The sequence below is a fragment of the Carassius auratus genome, chromosome 1 (genome assembly GCF_003368295.1).
Source record: "Carassius auratus strain Wakin chromosome 1, ASM336829v1, whole genome shotgun sequence".
NCBI classification, from domain to species: Eukaryota; Metazoa; Chordata; class Actinopteri; order Cypriniformes; family Cyprinidae; genus Carassius; species Carassius auratus.
Window position 1 is genome coordinate 7210524 of NC_039243.1, and position 22853 is coordinate 7233376.

The window sequence follows — 22853 nt, forward strand, 5'->3', positions numbered from 1 at the left end:
GCCATCAGAAATAGGTATCAGTATGCCGAAATCCACTCTTCTAAACTATTGTGAAAGTTGTAATGCAACTCTGTGAATAGCTTTTTTCTACTACTGTATACATTATTGTTTGGTTGTCTTTGTACAGTCTTTAAACATGTGATGTGTGTTTACATGAATTAATGATTGGCTGCGAGACACTAGGCTTCCACATGAAAAGTGAGTCTCTGTTACAACTATTACGTATAAAATGACACATTACAAGTTGTGGATGTCATGGATGTAGTATTTTAATTGTATGCATCTATAAACAGTACTTCAATAAATAAACCGCTGTTGATAAGTTGTTCATTTAAGTGAGAGGCGGGATGATTTTGACTGTTTTAGTCATTCATCGTGCTTAATGTCTGATCCGGAAACTGCGCTATAACTGTAACTGCGCTTTGTCATGTCTTAATAACCTGCTCTTCTTTAAGAAAACATGAGGTGAGCATTTTCTGACATCTATTAATTCACTTCATTTTTTCACTACAGCAAATGTTTGTTTAGCATACATATTAGTTTTAGTCAGTTACATAGGTGTCATGCATGAAGTTTATAGTTATTTTAAATAATTATGATAGAGTTACAGGTTTAGGGTAGTGGGGTGCCTGTAAGCGGTGAAAACTTCAAGCATCAGAGACGACAGTGTTACTCAAAAAGCCCATAGCGTTATCTTTTAACAAACTATTGTATTGCATGTTACTAAGACAAAATCTGTAACAGTGCTCATTAATATGTTGAAATGAAAATAAACATACAAAACTTTATAATGACCATGAGAGCAATATAGCCTAACACCGCATAGACAAATGTTTGTTCTAACGCTTTCCCCCTAAAATTGTGAGATTTCTTGACTTCACTGTGTTTAATGGACGTTAGATCTCATCACGCCGTAGTGAACTGTAAACCACAAACTTTCTCATTACACTAAGAAACAAGTACAATCCTATGCTTCCAGGACTTTGCTCATTCTTTCTGTTTAAATTTGTTTAAACTGACTTTTACATTCTTATCTTATTTTCACCAACTAAGTGTAATTCCCAGGCCTCGCGGATTGTTTTCTAGTTTTGCCAACAACCTATTTGTTCATACGCCGCAATATCTCTGTGAATCTGCTTGATTTCATAAAATATTTACTTTTACATTATATCATTATACTATACTAGTTTATATCAGATACAAATTTGTTTCTTAATATTTCTCGCAGGTCAAACCCTAACCAGGGCCCCTTCACCCTCCTCCACTTTTGAGTGCAACGCCCCATCTCAACATCAGACGAAACAAGACCTCTTCCCCAACAATTGGTCGAATGTACGGTATACAGAGGATTCATTACTATATCATTCTGACTACGCTACGTGGTTGTAGGACATCTACGAACCATATGGTTGGATAAAATACAAGTTGCAACATTTTCATCAATGTAACTATCCCTAAAATCGAAATTGCGTAAGGCCTGGACCATCGTGGATTAAAACAGTAGATTTTAAAAACACTCAGTTTATGTCTTGGAACAAATTCTAAAAAGGATGTCTGCCACTACTAGTGCTGCTGCGGATGAGCAACTGGAGTGCGGCGGCAACGAGGGAAAAACTCGTCATGTAAACAGCGTCATAGACACTATGTTTAAACAATGTTACAGAGACCAAATGATTGATCTGATGCGCATGGTCATCGATCATGCATGCAATCCGAATCATGATTCTTCGGAGGATCCCAAGCTTGTAACAAACTTAAAAAATGAAATGGATGACGCAAGAGACCTAAGCAGTTCATGGGCTAATTTGACAAGAGTCACTATTAGCAGTAAAGGGCCAATCTGTGTAACTGTCAGAAAAATTCTTGCTGTGATGTCTGAATGTAACGATAAGTTTGGAGTCACTGAGGTCCTGGGTATGTGTAAGTATGTGTCAGAATTATGCGTGTGGCTGGTTACAAAAAAGGATAATACCGAGATATGTGAAATTATTGAGACGTTAGTCGATTTCATACTAGCCCGAGACATACTGGTCTGTGTACATTTTCTTTGCTGGCTAGATAACCTGTGATGTCATCCCTATTGTTTGTAATAACAACTTGATCACTTTCTTCATTACTTCATTGTATGTGTGTAAATTGAACACTGTTTTGTTAAAAATTAAAGTTTGAATCACTCTACTTGTTATTCTTTCTCTGAGTTCAATTTTTTGGATTTTAATGATTTAGCATACGTCTTTATCCTAAGTAACCTACAATGAGTATGAGAGATGCATGAAAGTCGTGGATACTCTATCAGGGATAGAATGGACGGGGGTAGACAGAAGTTAAATATTAAGAAACAAACTTGTATCTGATATAAACTAGGATAGTATAATGATATAATGTAAAAGTAAATATTTTATGAAATCAAGCAGATTCACAGAGATATTGCGGCGTATGAACAAATAGGTTGTTGGCAAAACTAGAAAACAATCCGCGAGGCCTGAGAATTACACTTAGTTGGTGAAAATAAGATAAGAATGTAAAAGTCAGTTTAAACAAATTTAAACAGAAAGAATGAGCAAAGTCCTGGAAGCATAGGATTGTACTTGTTTCTTAGTGTAATACGATGAGAAAGTTTGTGGTTTACAGTTCACTACGGCGTGATGAGATCTAACATCCATTAAACACAGTGAAGTCAAGAAATCTCACAATTTTAGGGGGAAAGCGTTAGAACAAACGTTTGTCTATGCGTTGTTAGGCTATATTGTTCTCATGGTCATTATAAAGTTTTGTATGTTTATTTTCATTTCAACATATTAATGAGCACTGTTACAGATTTTGTCTTAGTAACATGCAATACAATAGTTTGTTAAAAGATAACGCTATGGGCTTTTTGAGTAACACTGTCGTCTCTGATGCTTGAAGTTTTCACCGCTTACAGGCACCCCACTACCCTAAACCTGTAACTCTATCATAATTATTTAAAATAACTATAAACTTCATGCATGACACCTATGTAACTGACTAAAACTAATATGTATGGTAAACAAACATTTGCTGTAGTGAAAAAATGAAGTGAATTAATAGATGTCAGAAACTGCTCACCTCATGTTTTCTTAAAGAAGAGCAGGTTATTAAGACATGACAAAGCGCAGTTACAGTTATAGCGCAGTTTCCGGATCAGATCTTAAGCACGATGAATGACTAAAACAGTCAAAATCATCCCGCCTCTCACTTAAATGAACAACTTATCAACAGCGGTTTATTTATTGAAGTACTGTTTATAGATGCATACAATGAAAATACTACATCCATGACATCCACAACTTGTAATGTGTCATTTTATACATAATAGCTGTAACAGAGACTCACTTTTCATGTTGAAGCCTAGTCTCTCGCCGCCAATCATTAATTCATGTAAACACACATCACATGTTTAAAGACTGTACAAAGACAACAAAACAATAATGTATACAGTAGTAGAAAAAAGCTATTCACAGAGTTGCATTACAACTTTCACAATAGTTTAGAAGAGTGGATTTCGGCATACTGATACCTACGCTTTAATGTCAAGCTGGAATGTTGAATGAAACGAATACGACGAGTAAAATGTGAACCTTGTCATCAGCAATCTGAACAACGGGTCTTAATCTAGTGCCGTAAAAAAAAAAAAAAAAGCAACGTTGATAAGAATATACCCAAATGGTCACGATCAGGAACTTCCACATTCATATGCTGATTTTCTTAGTGATTCGGTTACACAGGGAATCTGTGTGCACAACATTACTTTATTTTTTTATATATACTATCAAAGTTTAACAACTTCAAACCTGAATTTCTAATTTTGACTGCAATGATGAGATGTGTTTCAGTTGAAAGTGTTAAAATGCAATGAAAAAAACAATATGCTATTTACTTAAAAATATAGTGCATCATTTTCAGTGTTGGGAAAGTTCACTTTCTACATGAACTAGTTCAAAGTTCAATTCACAAATTTTAAAATGAACTAGTTCAGTTCATAGTTCAAACTACAAAATTTTGAACTAAGTTCACACAGTTCCAAAAATGAACTCGTTCATAGTTCTTTTTTTCCATATGTTGCTGCGAGCTATTATTTTTCAAAATTATCGCAACAGCCCATATAGAATCACAGACAGCAATTATTTCATCAGTTTTAAAAATGAAGCTATGCGTCAGATTTCATCTTAATATCCAATTTTGAATCCTTATCTAACCAGGGTTTACATTAGCATTGAGGGGACAGCATTTCCCCATTGTTGCTTTAATGCTTTGTCTCCCATTCTCACCGACCTTGTCATAAACATCATAAAATTATTTTAAATGATCATACGCCTTCTTGCTACATGCTGCTGTCGCCACCATGCTTTTTTTTTGATGACGCGTCATGCATGCGGTGGATGGCGGTGCGACTCTGGTGGCTGGTGTTGCCAGATTGGGTGTTTTTCCGCTACATATTAAGACCCGTTTACGGTCTGTTTTAGCCGGGTTTTCATCTGGAAGGCTCTATAGAAATCTGGCACCCTATTGAACGAAGTTAACCTGAGAGAGCGTGCCGTTCACAGACACCAGAATGAACGAGTTGACAGTAACGTTCATCAGGCATTAATACAGCACGTTCAGTTCACGTTCACCCAAAATATGAACGAGTTCATGAACTATTGTTCAATGAACGCGTTCAGGCACAACACTGATCATTTTTTGCATCCCTTTCCTTAAAGGGGGGGTGAAATGCTATTTGCATACTGAGTTTTTTACACTGTTAAAAGAGTTGGATTCCCATGATAAACATGGACAAAGTTTCAAAAATTAAGTTGTACGTTTGAAGAAATACCTCTTCCGGTTTGTCACAAGTTTCGGAAAGATTTTTTCGAGTATGGGTCTGTGTGTGTGCACTTCGGATGGGTTAAATGCAGAGCACAAATTCTGAGTATGGGTCACCATACTTTAGCGGAATTTCCTTATATGGATCCTAAGGGGACTTCTCCCGGAAGAGCGCGCGCTCACGTATAGCAGAGCAGAGACATTCACTGATCAGAGCGAGAGACCGAAATGTCACAAAAGAAGTGTGTCTTTGGTTGCCAGGGCAAGACAACCCTGCACAGATTACCAAAAAAAAAAAAAAAACAGCATTAAGGGACCAGTGGATGGAGTTTATTTTTACAGAGCATCGACGGAGTTGTGCAAGTGTTTTTGTTTGTTCCCTGCAATTCGAAGATGATTGTTTTACAAACAAGGCCCAGTTTGACGCCGGATTTGCATATCATTTATTTCTTAAGGATAATGCAGTCCCAACGAAAAAGGGTCACAATCGTGTGTTGGAACCACAGGCGGTGAGTAAAACTGCTTCAAATATCTCTGTGTTGTTAACTTAGCTATCGGCGCGTAAGCACATCAAGTAAACAACATGCGATGTTGTCATCAAACTGCACTTTCCACATGTACACCTTAAAAAAAAAAAAAAGACGACATAAAGTGGAACTTTATTTTATATATCTAGTCACTTTCCAAAACCGCTAAGCAAATATATACAGTTTCAGTACATACCACATAGAGACGCTGTTGCTGATGCTGCTCTTGTTAAATTTCAGCCTCTTGATCTGATTCTGGATCATAAATATACGCTGAATCTGACTGTTAGCCATAGTTTGTTTTGGTTGATGTTTTTTTCCTCACGGTAATGTCACAGCTTCCAAACGCTCTCAACGCAAAAGCTTACTCGCGCTCGTGATTCTTTAGCTCCGCCCACACGTCACGCCTCCAGGCGCTCGTGTTTTTCCGGGAAAAAACGGTACAGACTATCTTTCTCTTATAAAAATAATAAAACTAAAGACTTTTTGGAGTTATGAAGGATGCAGTACTACTCTATAGGTACTCAAGATTAACAGGATATTGAGTGAAGACGAGCATTTCACCCCCCCCCCCCTCCCCTTTAAGTAAATGAAACATGCAATTTTAAGCAGTGTTACCTTAAAATCTTTAGTTGACAATCATAACATATTTGAGTATCCCAATGAACAAATGTATTAATTGGTGTAAGACCATATTTTAAGTAGATTTTACTAATAGATTTATTTATAAATTTAACTAAAACTAATAAATTTAAGTTATTTCTACAATAAAAGTCTTGCTAACCCCATTATAAAATTTCAACACATTTAGATTGATAATTTAACGTTTTTGTAGGTACTGCTCAATACTTAAATTAGTTATATATAACAATGAGTGGAAGTCATGACAGAAAACTGTTGAATATTATTTACAAATGCAACTTAAAATCTTTTAAAAATTTTGTGACAATACAGATACAGTAAAAATACTGAACAGTAAGTATCAACATGCTTTTTTGTATTTGCAGTGTTTTGTGTGTGTGTGTGTGTGTGTGTGGTATATATTACATGATGTTTGAGGGGGTTATTTGCGTGTGTGTGTGTGTGTGTGTGTGTGTTTGAGTGCTGTGAAGTGCAGAGTATGTAATGTGCGGTGTTGTATGCTTTTTGACTTGCATGTGTGAGTTTTACAATGTACTGTGGTGTTAAAAATGCATTACAGTTTGTATCGATTGCTAACCCACAATTCGTGAAACAATTCATCATTTTCTCACATTTATAAACACAACCTCAAAACTACACACCAACTTGTGCAAACTTCAAACTTTCAGGTCAAAATCAAACAGTTTAGTCAAAAAAAACCTGTTTTTTCTTTTGTCAGACTCAAACTTTGGCCGCAGACGATACACAAACCTGATGTTCAAGGTTTCAAAACACTGTTACAAAGACATCCTTTTGGGAAATAGGAATCCTTTTGGTAGTCACTGATTCTTACAGTATACAACATAAATAGAAGGATGTGGATACAGTAAAATACAACTATAAACTTTAAGAAAAGTTAACTTTCATTACACTAGTGTAAAGCGATCTTACAGTAAATGAAAAGCATTACGTAAAAAGGCTGAAGGCCAAACAACTGATGGAAAACACACGTTGGGGGAATACTGCCAGTTAAATATATTGTTTTAAAAAAGAATATAATATGGAGGGTAAGGATAATTTTAATATAAAATATATAAAATAGAATACAACAGTAGCCCATCTAACAAATCTGCCAGAAGTGGAGAAACAAAGATGTTTAGCACATCTGTGGGAAGTCGTGGCCTAATGGTTAGAGTGTTGGACTCCCAATTTGAAAGGTTGTGAGTTCGAGTCCTGGGCCGGCAGGAATTGTGGGTGGGGGGGAGTGCATGTACAGTTCTCTCTCCACCTTCAATACCACGACTTAGGTGCCCTTGAGCAAGGCATCGAACCCCCAACTTCTCCCCGCGCGCCGCAGCATAAATGGCTGCCCACTGCTCCGGGTGTGTGTGTGTGTGTGTGTGTGTGTGTGTGTGTGTGTGTGTGTGTGTGTGTGTGTGTGTGTGTGTGTTCACTGCTCTGTGTGTGTGCACTTCGGATGGGTTAAATGCAGAGCACAAATTCTGAGTATGGGTCACCATACTTGGCTGAATGTCACGTCACTTTCTTTACTTTCTTTCTTATAAACACGTACACCCGAGATGTTGCCTTATTTGAATCAAAGAAGATGGCTATAGGAACTGATAACATTCTTTAATATTGTTGTGTTGTGTTTTGTCAAAATAATAAAAAAGTTCGGGCAAATGTTTAATAATTTTTCTTAAGTGAATAGAATGTGCTCACCCTGCTCTCTTTCCCATGCAAGAGTTAGCATGAACTTACAGGAGTCTTAAAACAAAATGTGAATTGTGTCATCTGCTATCTGGACACGATGACTAAATCTAAAGGAGTAATAAAAATATCAATTACAAATCAACATAAAAAAATTAAAATACTTTAACAATTGTATTCTGAATTCTATATGCACTGTAAACGTTCGTTTTCTTGCTATACTCTCTTTCTTAGTGATTTGGTCACTTGAATACACGAAAGGTTATGGATAAAATGTATCTCAACAAGAGTGTGGAAACTTTAACATGCTCAAACTTAAACGAGTGTGCGGCTTTCGGTGGAACTGTTTGATTTGTTTAGGTTGTAATAGTTTTAAGTGTAAAACAGCTAGACTTCATTTTTGTGTCGATGCTTCATGTGATCACACTTTTTGGACAGACGCAAACTTGCACTAAAAGAAATATCTCGACGAGAAAAACTGTAACTTAATTTCTTAATTTTCATTTATTCCTATTACGATGATACCGCACAAAGATCACCTAAAAACGTACAGTCCAACAAACAAATTGTGAACGGCCGTCCAAAATCTTGATATGGCTAAATCTTGAGGTGTAAGAACAATGTCATTTACAAAACATTGTGATTCTAAGATGTGAAACAACCTTGACATAATCTGTTGTAATGCAAAAAATAGTCATAAATGTTTTAGCACGGCTATTTACACAAATAATATGAGAACTGTATATTGTGTCACTCGCATAGAAAATTAATTACCAGTTTATCTGGGTCAAAAGGAAATTATGATAATAGTTGAAACATCCTTAGCTTGTACATTTCTTTCATTTTGAAAATCACAGCTGCTGGTGCTTTAATTTTTTTAGTAAACCATTTAACATTACATGATGCCTACAAATTAGTCAAATAGTCAAATCAATCAATCAATCACCTTTATTTATATAGTGCTTTAAACAAATTACATTGCGTCAAAGCACTGAACAACATTCATTTGGAAAACAGTGTGTCAATAATGCAAACTGATAGTTAAAGGCAGTTCATCATTGAATTCAGTGATGTCATCTCTGTTCATTTTAAATAGTGTCTGTGCATTTATTTGCAATCAAGTCAACGATATCACTGTAGATGAAGTGACCCCAACTAAGCAAGCCAGAGGCGACAGCGGCAAGGAACCGAAACTCCATCGGTGACAGAATGGAGACAAAAACCTTGGGAGAAACCAGGCTCAGTTGGGGGGGCAGTTCTCTTCTGACCAGACGAAACCAGTAGTTCAATTCCAGGCTGCAGCAAAGTCAGATTGTGCAGAAGAATCATCTGTTTCCTGTGGTCTTGTCCTGGTGCTCCTCTGAGACAAGGTCTTTACAGGGGATCTGTATCTGGGGCTCTAGTTGTCCTGGTCTCCGCTGTCTTTCAGGGCAGTAGAGGTCCTTTCTAGGTGCTGATCCACCATCTGGTCTGGATACGTACTGGATCCGGGTGACTGCAGTGACCCTCTGATCTGGACACAGACTGGATCTGGTGGCCACTGTGACCTCGGAATAAGAGAGAAACAGACAAATATTAGCGTAGATGCCATTCTTCTAATGATGTAGCAAGTACATCGGGTGTTATGGGAAGTGTTTCCGGTTCCGGTTTACCTAATTAATGCAGCCTAAAAATCCTTTAACGGATTTGGATATTAAAATCATATTAGTATGTTATGTGTATGCCAGGTTAAAGAGATGGGTCTTTAATCTAGATTTAAACTGCAAGAGTGTGTCTGCCTCCCGAACAATGTTAGGTAGGTTATTCCAGAGTTTAGGCGCCAAATAGGAAAAGGATCTGCCGCCCGAAGTTGATTTTGATATTCTAGGTATTATCAAATTGCCTGAGTTTTGAGAACGTAGCGGACGTAGAGGAGTATAATGTAAAAGGAGCTCATTCAAATACTGAGGTGCTAAACCATTCAGGGCTTTATAAGTAATAAGCAATATTTTAAAATCTATACGATGTTTGATAGGGAGCCAGTGCAGTGTGGACAGGACCGGGCTAATATTGTCATACTTCCTGGTTCTAGTAAGAACTCTTGCTGCTGCATTTTGGACTAGCTGTAGTTTGTTTACTAAGCGTGCAGAACAACCACCCAATAAAGCATTACAATAGTCTAACCTTGAAGTCATAAATGCATGGATTATCATTTCTGCATTTGACATTGAGAGCATAGGCCGTAATTTAGATATATTTTTGAGATGGAAAAATGCAGTTTTACAAATGCTAGAAACGTGGCTTTCTAAGGAAAGATTGTGATCAAGTAGCACACCTAGGTTCCTAACTGATGACAAAGAATTGACAGAGCAACCATCAAGTCTTAGACAGTGTTCTAGGTTATTACAAGCAGAGTTTTTAGGTCCTATAAATAACACCTCTGTTTTTTCAGTATTAAGCAGTAAGAAATTACTCGTCATCCAATTTTTTATATCGACTATGCATTCCATTAGTTTTTCAAATTGGTGTGTTTCACCGGGCCGCGAAGAAATATAGAGCTGAGTATCATCAGCATAACAGTGAAAGCTAACACCATGTTTCCTGATGATATCTCCCAAGTCAAAGTGTATGTTTTCTGTTCTAGGTAAGAACATTTACACCAAGTGTTATAGGCCGGGTAAATAATTTGAAAATAGTATTTATGTCGAATGAGAAAAGTTCAGTCTAACATTTAAAAAAAAAAAAATTCTGATGTAGAAATCATGTTTCTGCCAGACACATCCAAAGAAAAAGGGTTTTCTACTCGTGTGAGAAAAGCACTTGGGTGCATAAATTATATGAAGAAACAATGCTGGTCATCAGGTTATTTAAAAAAATAAGACAATAGACAGTGTGCCTTGCTTTAGTGACACACAATGTGTTTAAACATGTTTAAAATTGTAGGTGTAATTATTTTACTTACTTTAAGCAAAATGTATATATGTTATTTTACAGTACACATACAATCTACAGGATAGATTATTAAATGAAAACATTTCTTAGAACAACAAAAAGTAAAAACCTGCTTGTGGTTTTTTCGTCATGCACTTTGATTCATTTTAAGCAATATATATAAAAATAAAAATATTATGGGTAATATATATATTATCAATACGTACTTAAATGTATTAATACCATCAAAGGCTTGCTGCTCAATATTTGAACCTGATATAAAAAACAAAAAAACCCTGTTATGATTTAAAACACATGGAGAGGGTTTTATTTGCTAGTTTAATGGAGCACACAGACAGACACACACACACAGACACACACACACAGAGAGAGAGACAGAATGTGACATAGAAAACATGATGTCATAACATTAATCCGTGAGCAGATGGCACAATTTTCACTATAACAGTGTGTCATAACAATAAACCGCCAGCAGATGGCACAATTTTCACTATAACAATGTGTCATAAAATTAAACCGCTGCAGATGTCACAATTTTCACTATAACAGTGTGTCATAAAATGAAACCGCTGCAGATGGCGCAATTTTCACTATAACAGTGTGTCATAACATTAAACCGTGAGCAGATGGCGCAATTTTCACTATAACAGTGTGTCATAACATTAAACCACCGCAGATGGCGCAATTTTCACTATAACAGTGTGTCATAAAATTAAACTGCAGCAGATGGCACAATTTTTACTATAACAGTGTGTCATAACATTAAACCACAGCAGATGGCACAATTTTTACTATAACAGTGTGTCATAACATTAAACTGCAGCAGATGGCGCAATTTTCACTATAACACGGTGTAATTTCACCCAGACTCACCAGGGAAATTGGTGCTAAGCTAGAACCATGCATTCCTAACCGGGAGCGCTTACAGCCCTGCGATGTCGTGTTCATAGATGACAAATGGACAACGCGGTGGCAAAACGTTGATTTAACACACCCAGAATTGTTTTTCTGAAATCCTGTACATAGCAAACTGAATTGTAGCACGGGAAGCTAAGCACATGTCAACAGGATGTGCGATGATTGGGACAATAGATGCGTTGATATTAAGTCAAATAAAACATACTTTATGAATATAGTGTTAAAATATCTCTATCAGCAGATAAAATAAAACAGCAGATAAAATACCGATGCATGTTTTATTACAGGAATGAAATGTAATATGGTTTAAAGACACTATAACATCATAGACTGTAAAAAAAAATAGCATAACATAATTTGATCAATTAATGGAGTACTTAAAATATCTCTATCACCAGATAAAATAAAACAGCATAACTTGAAGAAAATTACAGGAATGAAATGTAATATGGTTTAAAGACATCATAGACTGTAAAAATAGCATAACATACTTTGATCAATTAATAGTATTTAAATATCACTACCATCAGATAACATGAAATGATAAAATACTCACTTTTATCCATTGTCTTGGAGAGTCGTCCGGAAAGCAATTGTCTTTGAGACTCGTCCAAGAAAGTTTTTTGGTTCAAGTGATGCTTTGAAACACGTCAAATTGCATTTATAAAGGTGACCGTGTGAAAGAAATCGGTGTTGAGTGACCGCTAGGTTTCATCCTTGTTCTATGAATGGATCTGTTCAATAGGCGGAAAGCTGAGCGGGGTCGCCCCGTGTCATCATAAATTAGTGGGCATGAGAGATGCTAGACGCTGACCAACCGTAATTCATAGATGGAAACATCAGAAAACTGTCAAAAACATGCTACTCCTGCATGAGATATGATGGTTTTAATTAACAACATCTTTAAAGATATTATGATTGTGTAGTAAATTCAGACGAGAGTGAACTGTGGCATGCAAACACTTGAAACAGGGACCTTCAGCTCTCTAAAAACCACCCCCTTCGGCTCTCTAAAAAATGTAGAATGGATTTTGTTTATCTTAAACAGTCGGTTTCAGTATATATTTTTTTATAACCATTCCATTTATAACCTTTTAAAAGAACAGAATGTTTTTCAACCTTAGTTAAATTGCTTTAGATTATATAGGTTATATACAGGATAGAATATAAAGAACGGAATGTTTTTCAACTTTAGCTCTGTTGTACTGTGGTATGAAAAATAAATAACAGAATAACAGAAAGAACGCGCACATGCAGGCACGAGCACGGCTCAACTATGTTTTTGAGACAGGGGTAAGCTCATTCAGAGAGAGTCCGACAGATGGAGCTGCGAGCCAGTTTCACAAGCTGAAGGTAAGCCAATTTTATTCAGCTAAAACAATTGCTTTTAGTAAGCTTTTTATATTATTTTAAAGAACAGAATGTTTTTCAACCTTAGTTAAATTGCTTTAGATTATGTATATTATATAAATTATATAAAGAATGGCATGTTTTCAACTTTAGCATGATAATTAATTATATTATATAAATTATAGAATGTTTTATATATAAATGTGAAATAACTGAATGTCACATATATGAAATAACCGATCCCATTTATATACTGCACACACGCACACACACATAACCACACACGCACACACATATGACCACACACGCACACACTTAACCACACACGCACACACATATGACCACACACGCACACACATAACCCATATAACTGGACAAAGTTCTAACAACCAGCAAAAGCTTCTGTCAACACGTGATCGATGCATGGGAGGGTTCATATACCATAAAACTATCCGTCAAAAACGATGATTTAGGATTAACTAGGTCAGTAGGATAAAAGCTTCTGTCAAAACCACATGATCGATGCGTGGGGAGGGGTCAATAGGTTAACTCATGAACTCATTCAGAAAGTTCAACCCATCCATCATAAGGTCACCGGAAGTTCAACCTGTCAAAAGGTCAAAGGTCAAAGTCGTAAATCATCTTGACAGAAGCTATAGTATAAGCACTACTGATGCACATGATATTTATTCTGCAATTAAGAAAACAGACAAAAGAAATTGCACTGCAAAACCCCACAAGTAAACTTAACTCAAACCGTTTGAGTAAACAGATTGTGTGTGTGTGTGTGTGTGTGTGTGTGTGTGCGCGTGTGTGTGCGTGTGATCAGCTGCTTTAGAGGACAGACTGAAATCAAGATTGTCACAAGTCCATTGTAACTGAATTTCTTATTTTTGCTGTATTTTCACACTTAAAACAGTCTTTGGTATTCTTCTTAAGCGACATACAGCCAAGTATTCTACACACACCCTCAGAATTCGTGCTCTGCGCACACGCACACACACAAACCGTGAACACACACCCAGAGGGCACCTCAGTCGTGGTATTGCCAGCCCGAGACTAACTCAAACTCCCTAACCACGAGGCCACGAAGGTTGTAGTTCTTGTACATTGAGGCTGTGTGTAGAAGCACACTCGCATTACTTTTTTATGACTCCTTTGAGTACTAATAAAGTTACCTTGACTGCTTTCCTCATGTGCAATGAAATAAGTCTCCTGACAGATATCTGCAGTGTTTCTGCTGTTGTCACAATTAAGTCTGAGAATGATTCAGTGCACTCTTTAACACTTCTAAATGTCAAGAAATTACTTCTCTTTAAAGTTTTGGTTCATTCTTAGCTGTTGATCCAAAATGAACTTAATTATATTGAAGTAATTATATTTAATTTTATTCAGTAACTTTCAGAAGGGTGTACTCATTTTATCACTTTAAATAAGAAAATCTTATTTTCCTAAACAACTTAACATGCTTTTTTAGTAACTGATCAAGCAGACATGCGGGAACATTATATCTCTAAAAACCCTAACATGTCATCTAAGAAAAAGAGTAATTGCTGATTTCATTTATGAAGCATATATATGCTGTAACTTTATTCCAATACACACGATTATAAAAAATAACATATCTAACAGAAGAGAGGAACTCTAAAAGCTTGTTTAATATTTAAAAGGGTTGAATCAGAGTTGCTGTTTCTCACCTGATCGCCGTCTTCTCTTTGAAAGAAAGGGACAATCAGGTGCTAGAGAAAAAAAAAAAAAATATTCAAATGAAATTAGCAATTACACCCTGATGCAAACGGAAATTATATTAATATACAGAGGTGGAGAGTCCAGGGGTCAGAAAGTAAAAGTCCTGCCATATTTTGTTCCAACCATGAACCCAGCAGCTGATTTCACCAGAGGAGGAATCAAGTCATTCCTTTCAAGTCACAAACAAGTCTTGAGTCAAATCCCAAGTCCTCAAAGAGTTAAAGTCAATGAGATAATTAAGAGACTAATTAAATGATAATTCTGCATTAGAGATGAACACCTGCTGTTAACAATCAACATCACTGAAGAAAAGAGAAACACAAGAACTACAATTGACTTTAAGCACAGCCTTGGATGAAATCAACTGGAAGAAAAAAAAAAAAAAAAAAAAAAACTTTGTCACCATAATCGTGGTGAATCCACCATCATGGAGATCAGTGTTTGCTTTAGTTGGGCTCTTGACCCTTTTAATAATTCAAAGTAATTTGCTTTTAAACACTTGCTGTTGTGTTACGTAGTAAACATTAACACATTGCTGAATTAAAAGCTTGAAGTAGAAAATTTAATTGCCCTTTTTTATCTAAAACATTTTAATTAACTTCATGAAGGTGTCTCTCTTTGGTTTGTTAAATTATGTACAGCAATTACTGAACTACAAAAAAGTCCTATTAAACAAATATTATTGTAATGCTTAAATATTGGGGGAAAAAATTGTACAGGCTCGGGATTTTAGACATGAGCACTTATCATATGATCCTCAACAGTGGTTACAATAATTATTCATGCTACAGTGCATAATCAGAGTTTTTACTATGGTGTCACCCAGCATGCACTTCAACTTGAAGTGTTTTGTTGATTGTCACCATTGTTGAGATTCATATGCTGGGTCATGATGTCTGTGCGTCTTATTAGGAAAAGATTTCGAAAAAATTTATATTTATTACATACATTAGGAAATGTATTCATTATAGTGATTAAACCAACGGTTCCACAAGGTAGGTTATTTAAAAACTGAACATTTGTTAATAATAAATACATAAAATTGTTTTGGAAATAAACAGGCTGATGCCTAATAATTACTTCATCATGTAAAAGGAGCTAGTAACGGTTTTCTGCAAAGCACAGATCGCACTGTTTTATAACAGCACATGTACTTTTACAGAGAAATATCTAACATAAGAAACCAAAGGTCAAGAGCCCAACTGAAGCAAACACTGATCTCCATGATGGTGGCATAATTTTAACCAATAAAACATCAGCATCTGATCCTCTGTAACGCACAATAACAGCAGGTGTTCATCACCAATGCACAATCATCATTTAATTAGTCTCTTAATTATCTCATTGACTTTAACTCTTTGAGGACTTGGGATTTGAGTTGAGACTAGTTTGTGACTTGGAAGGAATGACTTGTTTCCTCCTCTGGTGAAATCAGCTGCTGAGTTCATGGGTGGAGCAAAAATGTGGCAGGACTTTTACTTTCTGACCCCTGGACTCTCCACCTCTGTTAATATATAATAAATATTAACTAAGTTCATTGCTGTTTCAGCAGTGATCATAGTAACTTAAATTACTTAACCTATAAACACTGGAGACATTCAGAAACAAATGCAATAAACCATTAACTGTTTAGTGAATTTACAACTAAATGTCTAGAATTTCTAAATATGATTTATCTAGGAATTTATTTCTAATGCATGGTGTGCATTGATAGTGCCTTTTTGATTATCTTTACAGAAAAAAAAAGGAATATATTTTTATTCAAAATGAGGAAATGACAAATATGCACGCATACTTGTTCTAGTGTTGGTTCCTCCTGCAGTGTTGGACTCAAACATCAGACCTGCATCAGTGAAAACCCCCATACTGTCCCTCCCACCTCCTGCTGTACAGCCGGTGTCATGCTTCTCTATGACGTCCCAGATCTACAGCAACAAGAGACCATTTATAAACCAATCTCAAGTGTTCAGTGACTGTTGAGATGCTGATGAAGATCCTTCACCTGAGTCTGAGTGAGTCTGTTCTTGTTCACAGCCTTGTCAACCACCACCAGACCAACTTTAGCTCCAGGATCTCCAGTTATCTGCAGCTTGACCTCATCTCCTGTGCCATAGGTTTTCATCTTGTCCTTCACCTTAATCTGGAGCTGTTATTAAAACAAGAGATGGTGTGTCAGAAAAACAGACATAGTTGGCACCTCAGTTGCATCTTACGATGTCTAACCCACCTTTCCCATGCACGTGTCCTTCACATCGACCCAGACTGAATCAGACACCACCTCAGATGGGTCCACATGGTAATAAGCCACGAAGCGGAAGGACGGTATCATGTCTTTAGTTACAGTCAAAGGCAGAGTCACTAGAGGTTGTCCTTTCCTCTTGAACCTGTCTACTTTTACAATCTGACCTTTACTCAAGATCTGAAAAGGAAGCAGAGAAGTAACAAATAAACTTAAGCATCTTTGTATGGTTTCAAACAAGCTGTGGTAGCAATCATATTGATGTAATTAACTGATAGATTTGTGGTGCAGATGAATAAGAAATAACTGTTATCTTTACCATGTATGTGTAGTCTTGATCTTTGACTCCAGGACTTTGTCCAGTGTTCAGATTTACTTTTATTGGATCACCGATCTGCAGCTCTGCAGCATCAATGCCAATGTGCAGGTAGTTTTTGGAGCCGCCTTTGGTCTCGTAGGCCTGAGCTGTCATCTTCTTCTCTGCCTGCTGCTTTTCATCTATTATTTCTGGATCTTTGGTCTTTGCCTGATTTTTTAAAAATAAAAATGTATTCATAATGATTCACACAGACAACAAATAAACTAATCAAACTCAATCTTGTTCCACATATTGGCAGGTCTTACAGTGATTTCCAGTGTTGAAGATCCTCCCGGAGTGTTGACCGTAACCTTTGCAATGCCATTGGATCTTGTTTGACCTCTGACCCCTCCAGGACTGACCTCCAATTCTACATTTTCAGCAGGTGTCTGGTCAGGATTTGTTACGTATACCTTTTTATAAAACCCAGGCCAAACACAAACAAATAAATAAGTGATCTCTGTTAATATATTGATGGAATCGTTGTTCTGTTACTATAACTCTTCAGGTTCTCAACTATCTAGTCAATGTATAATACCGAGACATCGAAGGGCATCCCGGGTTTGAAGAAGTGTGGTGTTTTTCTGAAGTGGATGGTGTACGGTGACGTCACAATCTGAATGCCTCTCCTTTCTGCTTCCACCATTTCACTGCCTGAAACACACGATTAGCTTCTCCTACAATCACACACGTGCAGGTAAACATGTGCAGACAGATCTGTCCAGTCTTACCACTTTCTTTTAATAGACTGACTGAAACAAAGATGGATCGTCCAACCAGCTGGTTAATGTTTGGAAAGGTCTTGGTGATCATCTGATTGGTCAGTTCTGCTGTACCCTCTCCTTTCATTATCTATTCATATAAGAGAAACACAGCAACATCAGTCTACAAGAGGAGAAATGGGATTTTTGGTGTCTAAGGTGTTCAATGTCTCTCACCTGAACTTTTTGCAGAGATGCAGGAATACTTGTTTTCTTCTCATCTTCCATCACACCAAACACCACAAACGCATTTCCATCCACCTTCTGTCCAAACAGGTACCTGTAAAAACACATCCAATCTCTCCAGTAAACTGAATGATGACGACCCTCAACTTTTGCTGCAATACTTTTTTCTGCAGTTGCTTTCAGAAAACATTTCTGCATATATAAAGCAGATCAACAAGTCTGTTTTAATAACAACCAACTGACTGCACTAAAACGGTTTAAATGATGCAAATGATATAAAAATAAATAATTTGAAACACTTTTGTGGTTTGTACACTGATGTTTAACAGTGAATAAGCATTGTTTTTGTAAAGTTTTGTTAAAAACATGTTTTAGATTATTTATACACACACAGATATCAACATTTGGTGTATTAAACACAACAATGGTGACATGTTTCATGCCAGCATACAAAACATGTTCATGGCTCCCAGCATGCATTGCTGCAATTATTTTTTTTCGGGATTGTCACCACTGTTGAGGATTGTACGACAACAATACTAAATACAACATATTATTGTATTAATGCTACTGTAATCACAGCAATACTGCTGTATAAACACAGAATTTTATTGTATTAAATCAACAGTATGTTTCTTGTATATTGTTTGCTGTAAATTCACGGCAATTAGTTGCCAGGAGTTTCCTGTAAAAATACAATACATTTTTAACAGTGTAAATCAAGACAAGTTTTGGTTGCACATATAATACATTATTTTGTAGTTTACATTCAACTTTATTTTAATTCAGTGTGCTCACACATTAAACACTGATTTAAAATACAGTAAAAATATGTTGTCTCACTTGGCTTCAATGTCGACTGTCAGACTCTCATCACGCACATAGAATAATGACTTGCTGGGCTTTAATTTCACTTCAAATGTTGGAAGCACTACAACCAAAGCAGACAAAGGACAAGCAAATAAATCAATAAATACATTTTAAATTGCTATCACATGTATGTAACAATCAGTTTTTACCATATTCTTTGACCTCAAAGTCAGCAGTAAATGTCTTCTGAGGAGTGTTTGAGAACAGTGTGACCACCTTCCAGATCCCAGGACTGCTAACATTCATAAATAAGCATTATACAATATAATAAATCAGCTTTAAAACACAGATCACATCTATGAGTAGCTGCTGTGTTGTTTGTGGATGAAGTCAATAATTATTATCATCGGAGCTAGACATCGTGGATCATTGAAAATGAAATCCAGTCAGTTCACTCAGAATCAGTCTTCATTGCTCTCTCTCTCTCTCTCTCTCTCTCTCTCTCTCTCACACACACACACACACACACACAAACACACACACAAACACAGACACACTCACACCTGGCAATCTTAGGAATGGTGTATCTTCCAGACTTCATCCCTCTGACTGGAAATATCTTCTCTGATGAAACTGTGATGCCTTGAGGATTCTTCAGAAACACAGAAATCAGCATGAACACTGTGACTGAAGAGATCATCAGTGCTCATTACAGCTGAAATGTCATAAATGAGTGTGTGTGTTTGTAATAACAGTATTTACCATTATTTCCACTGTGATTCTAGACTCACTGAGTGGTGTCATGTTGGGCGTCAGAGATAAAATCCTGTAATAAACTGCAAAAAGGTCAAAGCAAAAAATCAAATTTGAGTTCTGATGGTTTTATTTTCTGCAGATACAAACCATGATAAAATAATGCACTCTACCCTATCTAGGAATGTTATTGTTCTAAGAATGTTCCGAGAACATTGTATGTTCTGGGAATGTTTTCAATGACAAGTTTTTTTTTTAATGTTCTTCTAAACGACAGGATAACATTCTTTTAATAACATTATTAGAACATTATCCCCTAACATTCTAATTAAGATTTAAGCTGGAAACTTCCCATTGGTAATTGAACGTGGACTCAAATGTTTCTCATATGTTACATTTTAGTTGGGACTAAACAGATCTCTGTGCAGCAGGATCCTGCACTTCCTGACAGGCAGAAGTCAGGTGGTCAGAATGGGCAACAACACCTCATCCCCGCTGACCCTCAACACTGGTGCTCCTCAGGGCTGTGTCCTCAGCCCGCTGCTGGACTCCCTGTACACACATGACTGTACAGTCACACAAAGCTCCAGTGTCATCATCAAATTCACTGATGACACAACGGTGATAGGCCTGATCACCCACAACGATGAGACGGCCTACAGAGAGGAGGTGAGCACCCTGACTAGATGGTGTCAGGAGAACCACCTCTCACTTAACATCGACAAGACCAAGGAGCTGGTGGTGGATTTCAGGAGACAGAGCAGAGAACACACACCCATCACCATGGACAAGACATCTGTGGAGCGGGTAAGCAGCTTCAAGTTCCTCGGCGTTAACATCAGCGAGGATCTCACCTGGTCTACACACACTGATGCTGTGCTGAAGAAGGCACATCAACGCCTCTTCTTCCTGAGACGGCTGAGGAAGTTTGGAATGAGCCCCAGCATCCTCAGAACATTCTACACTTGCACTATAGAGATCATCCTGAAGGGGTGCATCACTGCCTGGTCCGGAAACAGCACCGCTGGCAACCGTAAAACTCTGAAAAGGGTCATGCGAACTACCAGCCACATTATTGGAGGTGAGCTTCTCTCCCTCCAGGACATCTACACCAGGTGGTGCATAAGGAAAGCACGGAGGATCATCTGTGACTCCAGCCACCCATCCCACGGACTGCTCTATCTGCTGCCCACAGGAAGATGTCTCCGCAGCATCCGATCCCGCACTAGCAGACTGAGGGATAGCTTTTCCCTCAGGCTATCAAACTAATGAACAGTCAGAACTAATACACCCTACAGCATACTCCCACAATATGGTATGCCAAACACTGCACTTTAACTCCAACAGTTCAACACTGGACTATACATACATACTGCATTTAATACAATAACCTACCAGTTACCACTGGATACCATCCAATGCACATCCATGACATTTCTGTATCCAGATCACGTACACTCTGTTGCACCTTAGCATATTTGTATGCTTATATAGGTTTACATAATGTGGAAAGTGTACATTCTGTGTATAGTGTATAATGTGTAGTGCTAACTGTAAGTATGTCTAATAGTACACTGTGTGTACAGACTATATGTATGTGCATATTGCACATTTTCACCTGTTGAAGTCTGTATGGTTATATGTTAATTGTTTCAGCCATTTCTGGAACAACCTCAAAAGAATTTCACTTACCAAGGCACACGTGCTGTGTTGATGAGACAATAAAAGTGACTAGACATTCTCTTATAAAAGCAACTCAATGGTTTGGCAGTCTGCAAAACAAGAGTTTTAATCAGATAATTTCTAAAGTTAACGAAAACCTTTTTTGCCACACAAACATCAGGTTTCAGGGTATGAGTCTGAACGATGGTGATATGCTGCATGACACATCATTTCATGATGAAAGCTTGACAGCCAAATAAAACATTAACGTTGAAAAGTTTCAGTCATACTGCCTGACTACTGACCACCATAATGGTGATGTCAACCTAAACTATTATTTTCAATAAACCATCAACATCAAAACCTATATCAATCTCAATAAGAACATTTTTTTAATGTATGATAGAAATAAAGTCAATCTTGTTTATAATAAGTGAAGTTGGTAATACTGTGTTTGGAGTTATTTACACTGGAGTTTCACTTTCAACCAACATCTGACTTCTGAGCAATGCCCTTCCACATGTAGTGTGATGGGAAGCTGTATTAGAACGTTAGAGGATAATGTTGTAACAATGTTATCAATAGACATTTTTTGAATGTTTTAGAGAATGTTATCCTACCTTTTAGCAGAACATTCTGGGAACTAAAATAAAACTTTCAACTGAAAACATTCAATGAACATGAACAAGGTGACATGTTTTCAAAACTCAATGGTACCTGTGCTAGCAGGTGTGTAGATGGGTTTGTCTGTTTGGACAAATATATATCCAGACTGGAATGAGAGCAGGACCACTTTCTCCAGAGTGGCGGATGGAAACTGAGCTTGTAGATACACATACTGCTTCTCCAGAGGATCATCAGAGAAGAAGTTCTGATCATCAGGGATCTAAATGACAGAAAATGAATTAGTCATCTACCAATTAAAAATAAGAAAAAGAAAGGCATTTTACAAACTAAGTTGTCAAACTGTACATAATGCATCACACATACACACAAGCAAAAAGTATGTCAAAGTGGCATCACCTTTATGTCTTTAAGGATTTGGAAATTGTTGGCTGCAGTCAGTCTCACTGATTGAGACAGTATCTCCCTGTCTTTTTTTGGGTGGTTCTTTACTATGATCTTCACGTTCAGGTCTCCTCCAGAGTAATCCCGAGCCTCCAAAAACACGTTCTCTGAGGAACCCACCCTCAGCAGATTAGGAGCCGACATAATATACCTGAGGAGATCAAATCAGAGCGTTTGAGAACAGATCTGTGAGTGAATCCATGAACAAACAGTGTTTGATACTCACAGCGGGTGACATAGTGTGAGGAGCGGTGAGGAGAGCAGAACAACAGTCAGAAACAGCAGCTTCACCTCCATCCTGACTGTCTGTGTGTGTTTCTTCCTGTGAGCGTCTGTGAAGCTGCAGCAGCTCAGATTTATACCCACCTCCTCCACCCTCAGAGTCC

General features: G+C 37.2%; 1 protein-coding gene across 2 annotated transcripts in view; it reads right to left on the reverse strand.

Moving 5' to 3' along the window:
* The window catches only part of LOC113049778 (complement C3-like), a 121663-nt gene extending 98810 nt beyond the window's left edge, over positions 1 to 22853 (reverse strand). Inside the window, exons 1-16 of one of the 2 annotated variants that reach the window (XM_026212516.1) lie at positions 22694 to 22853; positions 22423 to 22618; positions 22117 to 22285; positions 19747 to 19820; positions 19548 to 19636; positions 19194 to 19276; positions 19018 to 19105; positions 18166 to 18268; positions 17959 to 18079; positions 17766 to 17881; positions 17494 to 17640; positions 17189 to 17395; positions 16858 to 17049; positions 16633 to 16776; positions 16426 to 16555; positions 14579 to 14620 (exon numbers count right to left, since the gene is read on the reverse strand). In XM_026212516.1, coding sequence (XP_026068301.1) covers positions 14579 to 14620; positions 16426 to 16555; positions 16633 to 16776; positions 16858 to 17049; positions 17189 to 17395; positions 17494 to 17640; positions 17766 to 17881; positions 17959 to 18079; positions 18166 to 18268; positions 19018 to 19105; positions 19194 to 19276; positions 19548 to 19636; positions 19747 to 19820; positions 22117 to 22285; positions 22423 to 22618; positions 22694 to 22764 — 1972 coding nt within the window. In that variant the 5' untranslated portion in view covers positions 22765 to 22853. Of the gene's footprint in view, positions 1 to 14578; positions 14621 to 16425; positions 16556 to 16632; positions 16777 to 16857; positions 17050 to 17188; positions 17396 to 17493; positions 17641 to 17765; positions 17882 to 17958; positions 18080 to 18165; positions 18269 to 19017; positions 19106 to 19193; positions 19280 to 19547; positions 19637 to 19746; positions 19821 to 22116; positions 22286 to 22422; positions 22619 to 22693 lie in introns of both variants that reach the window. The other variant, XM_026212447.1, reaches the window with a different exon arrangement.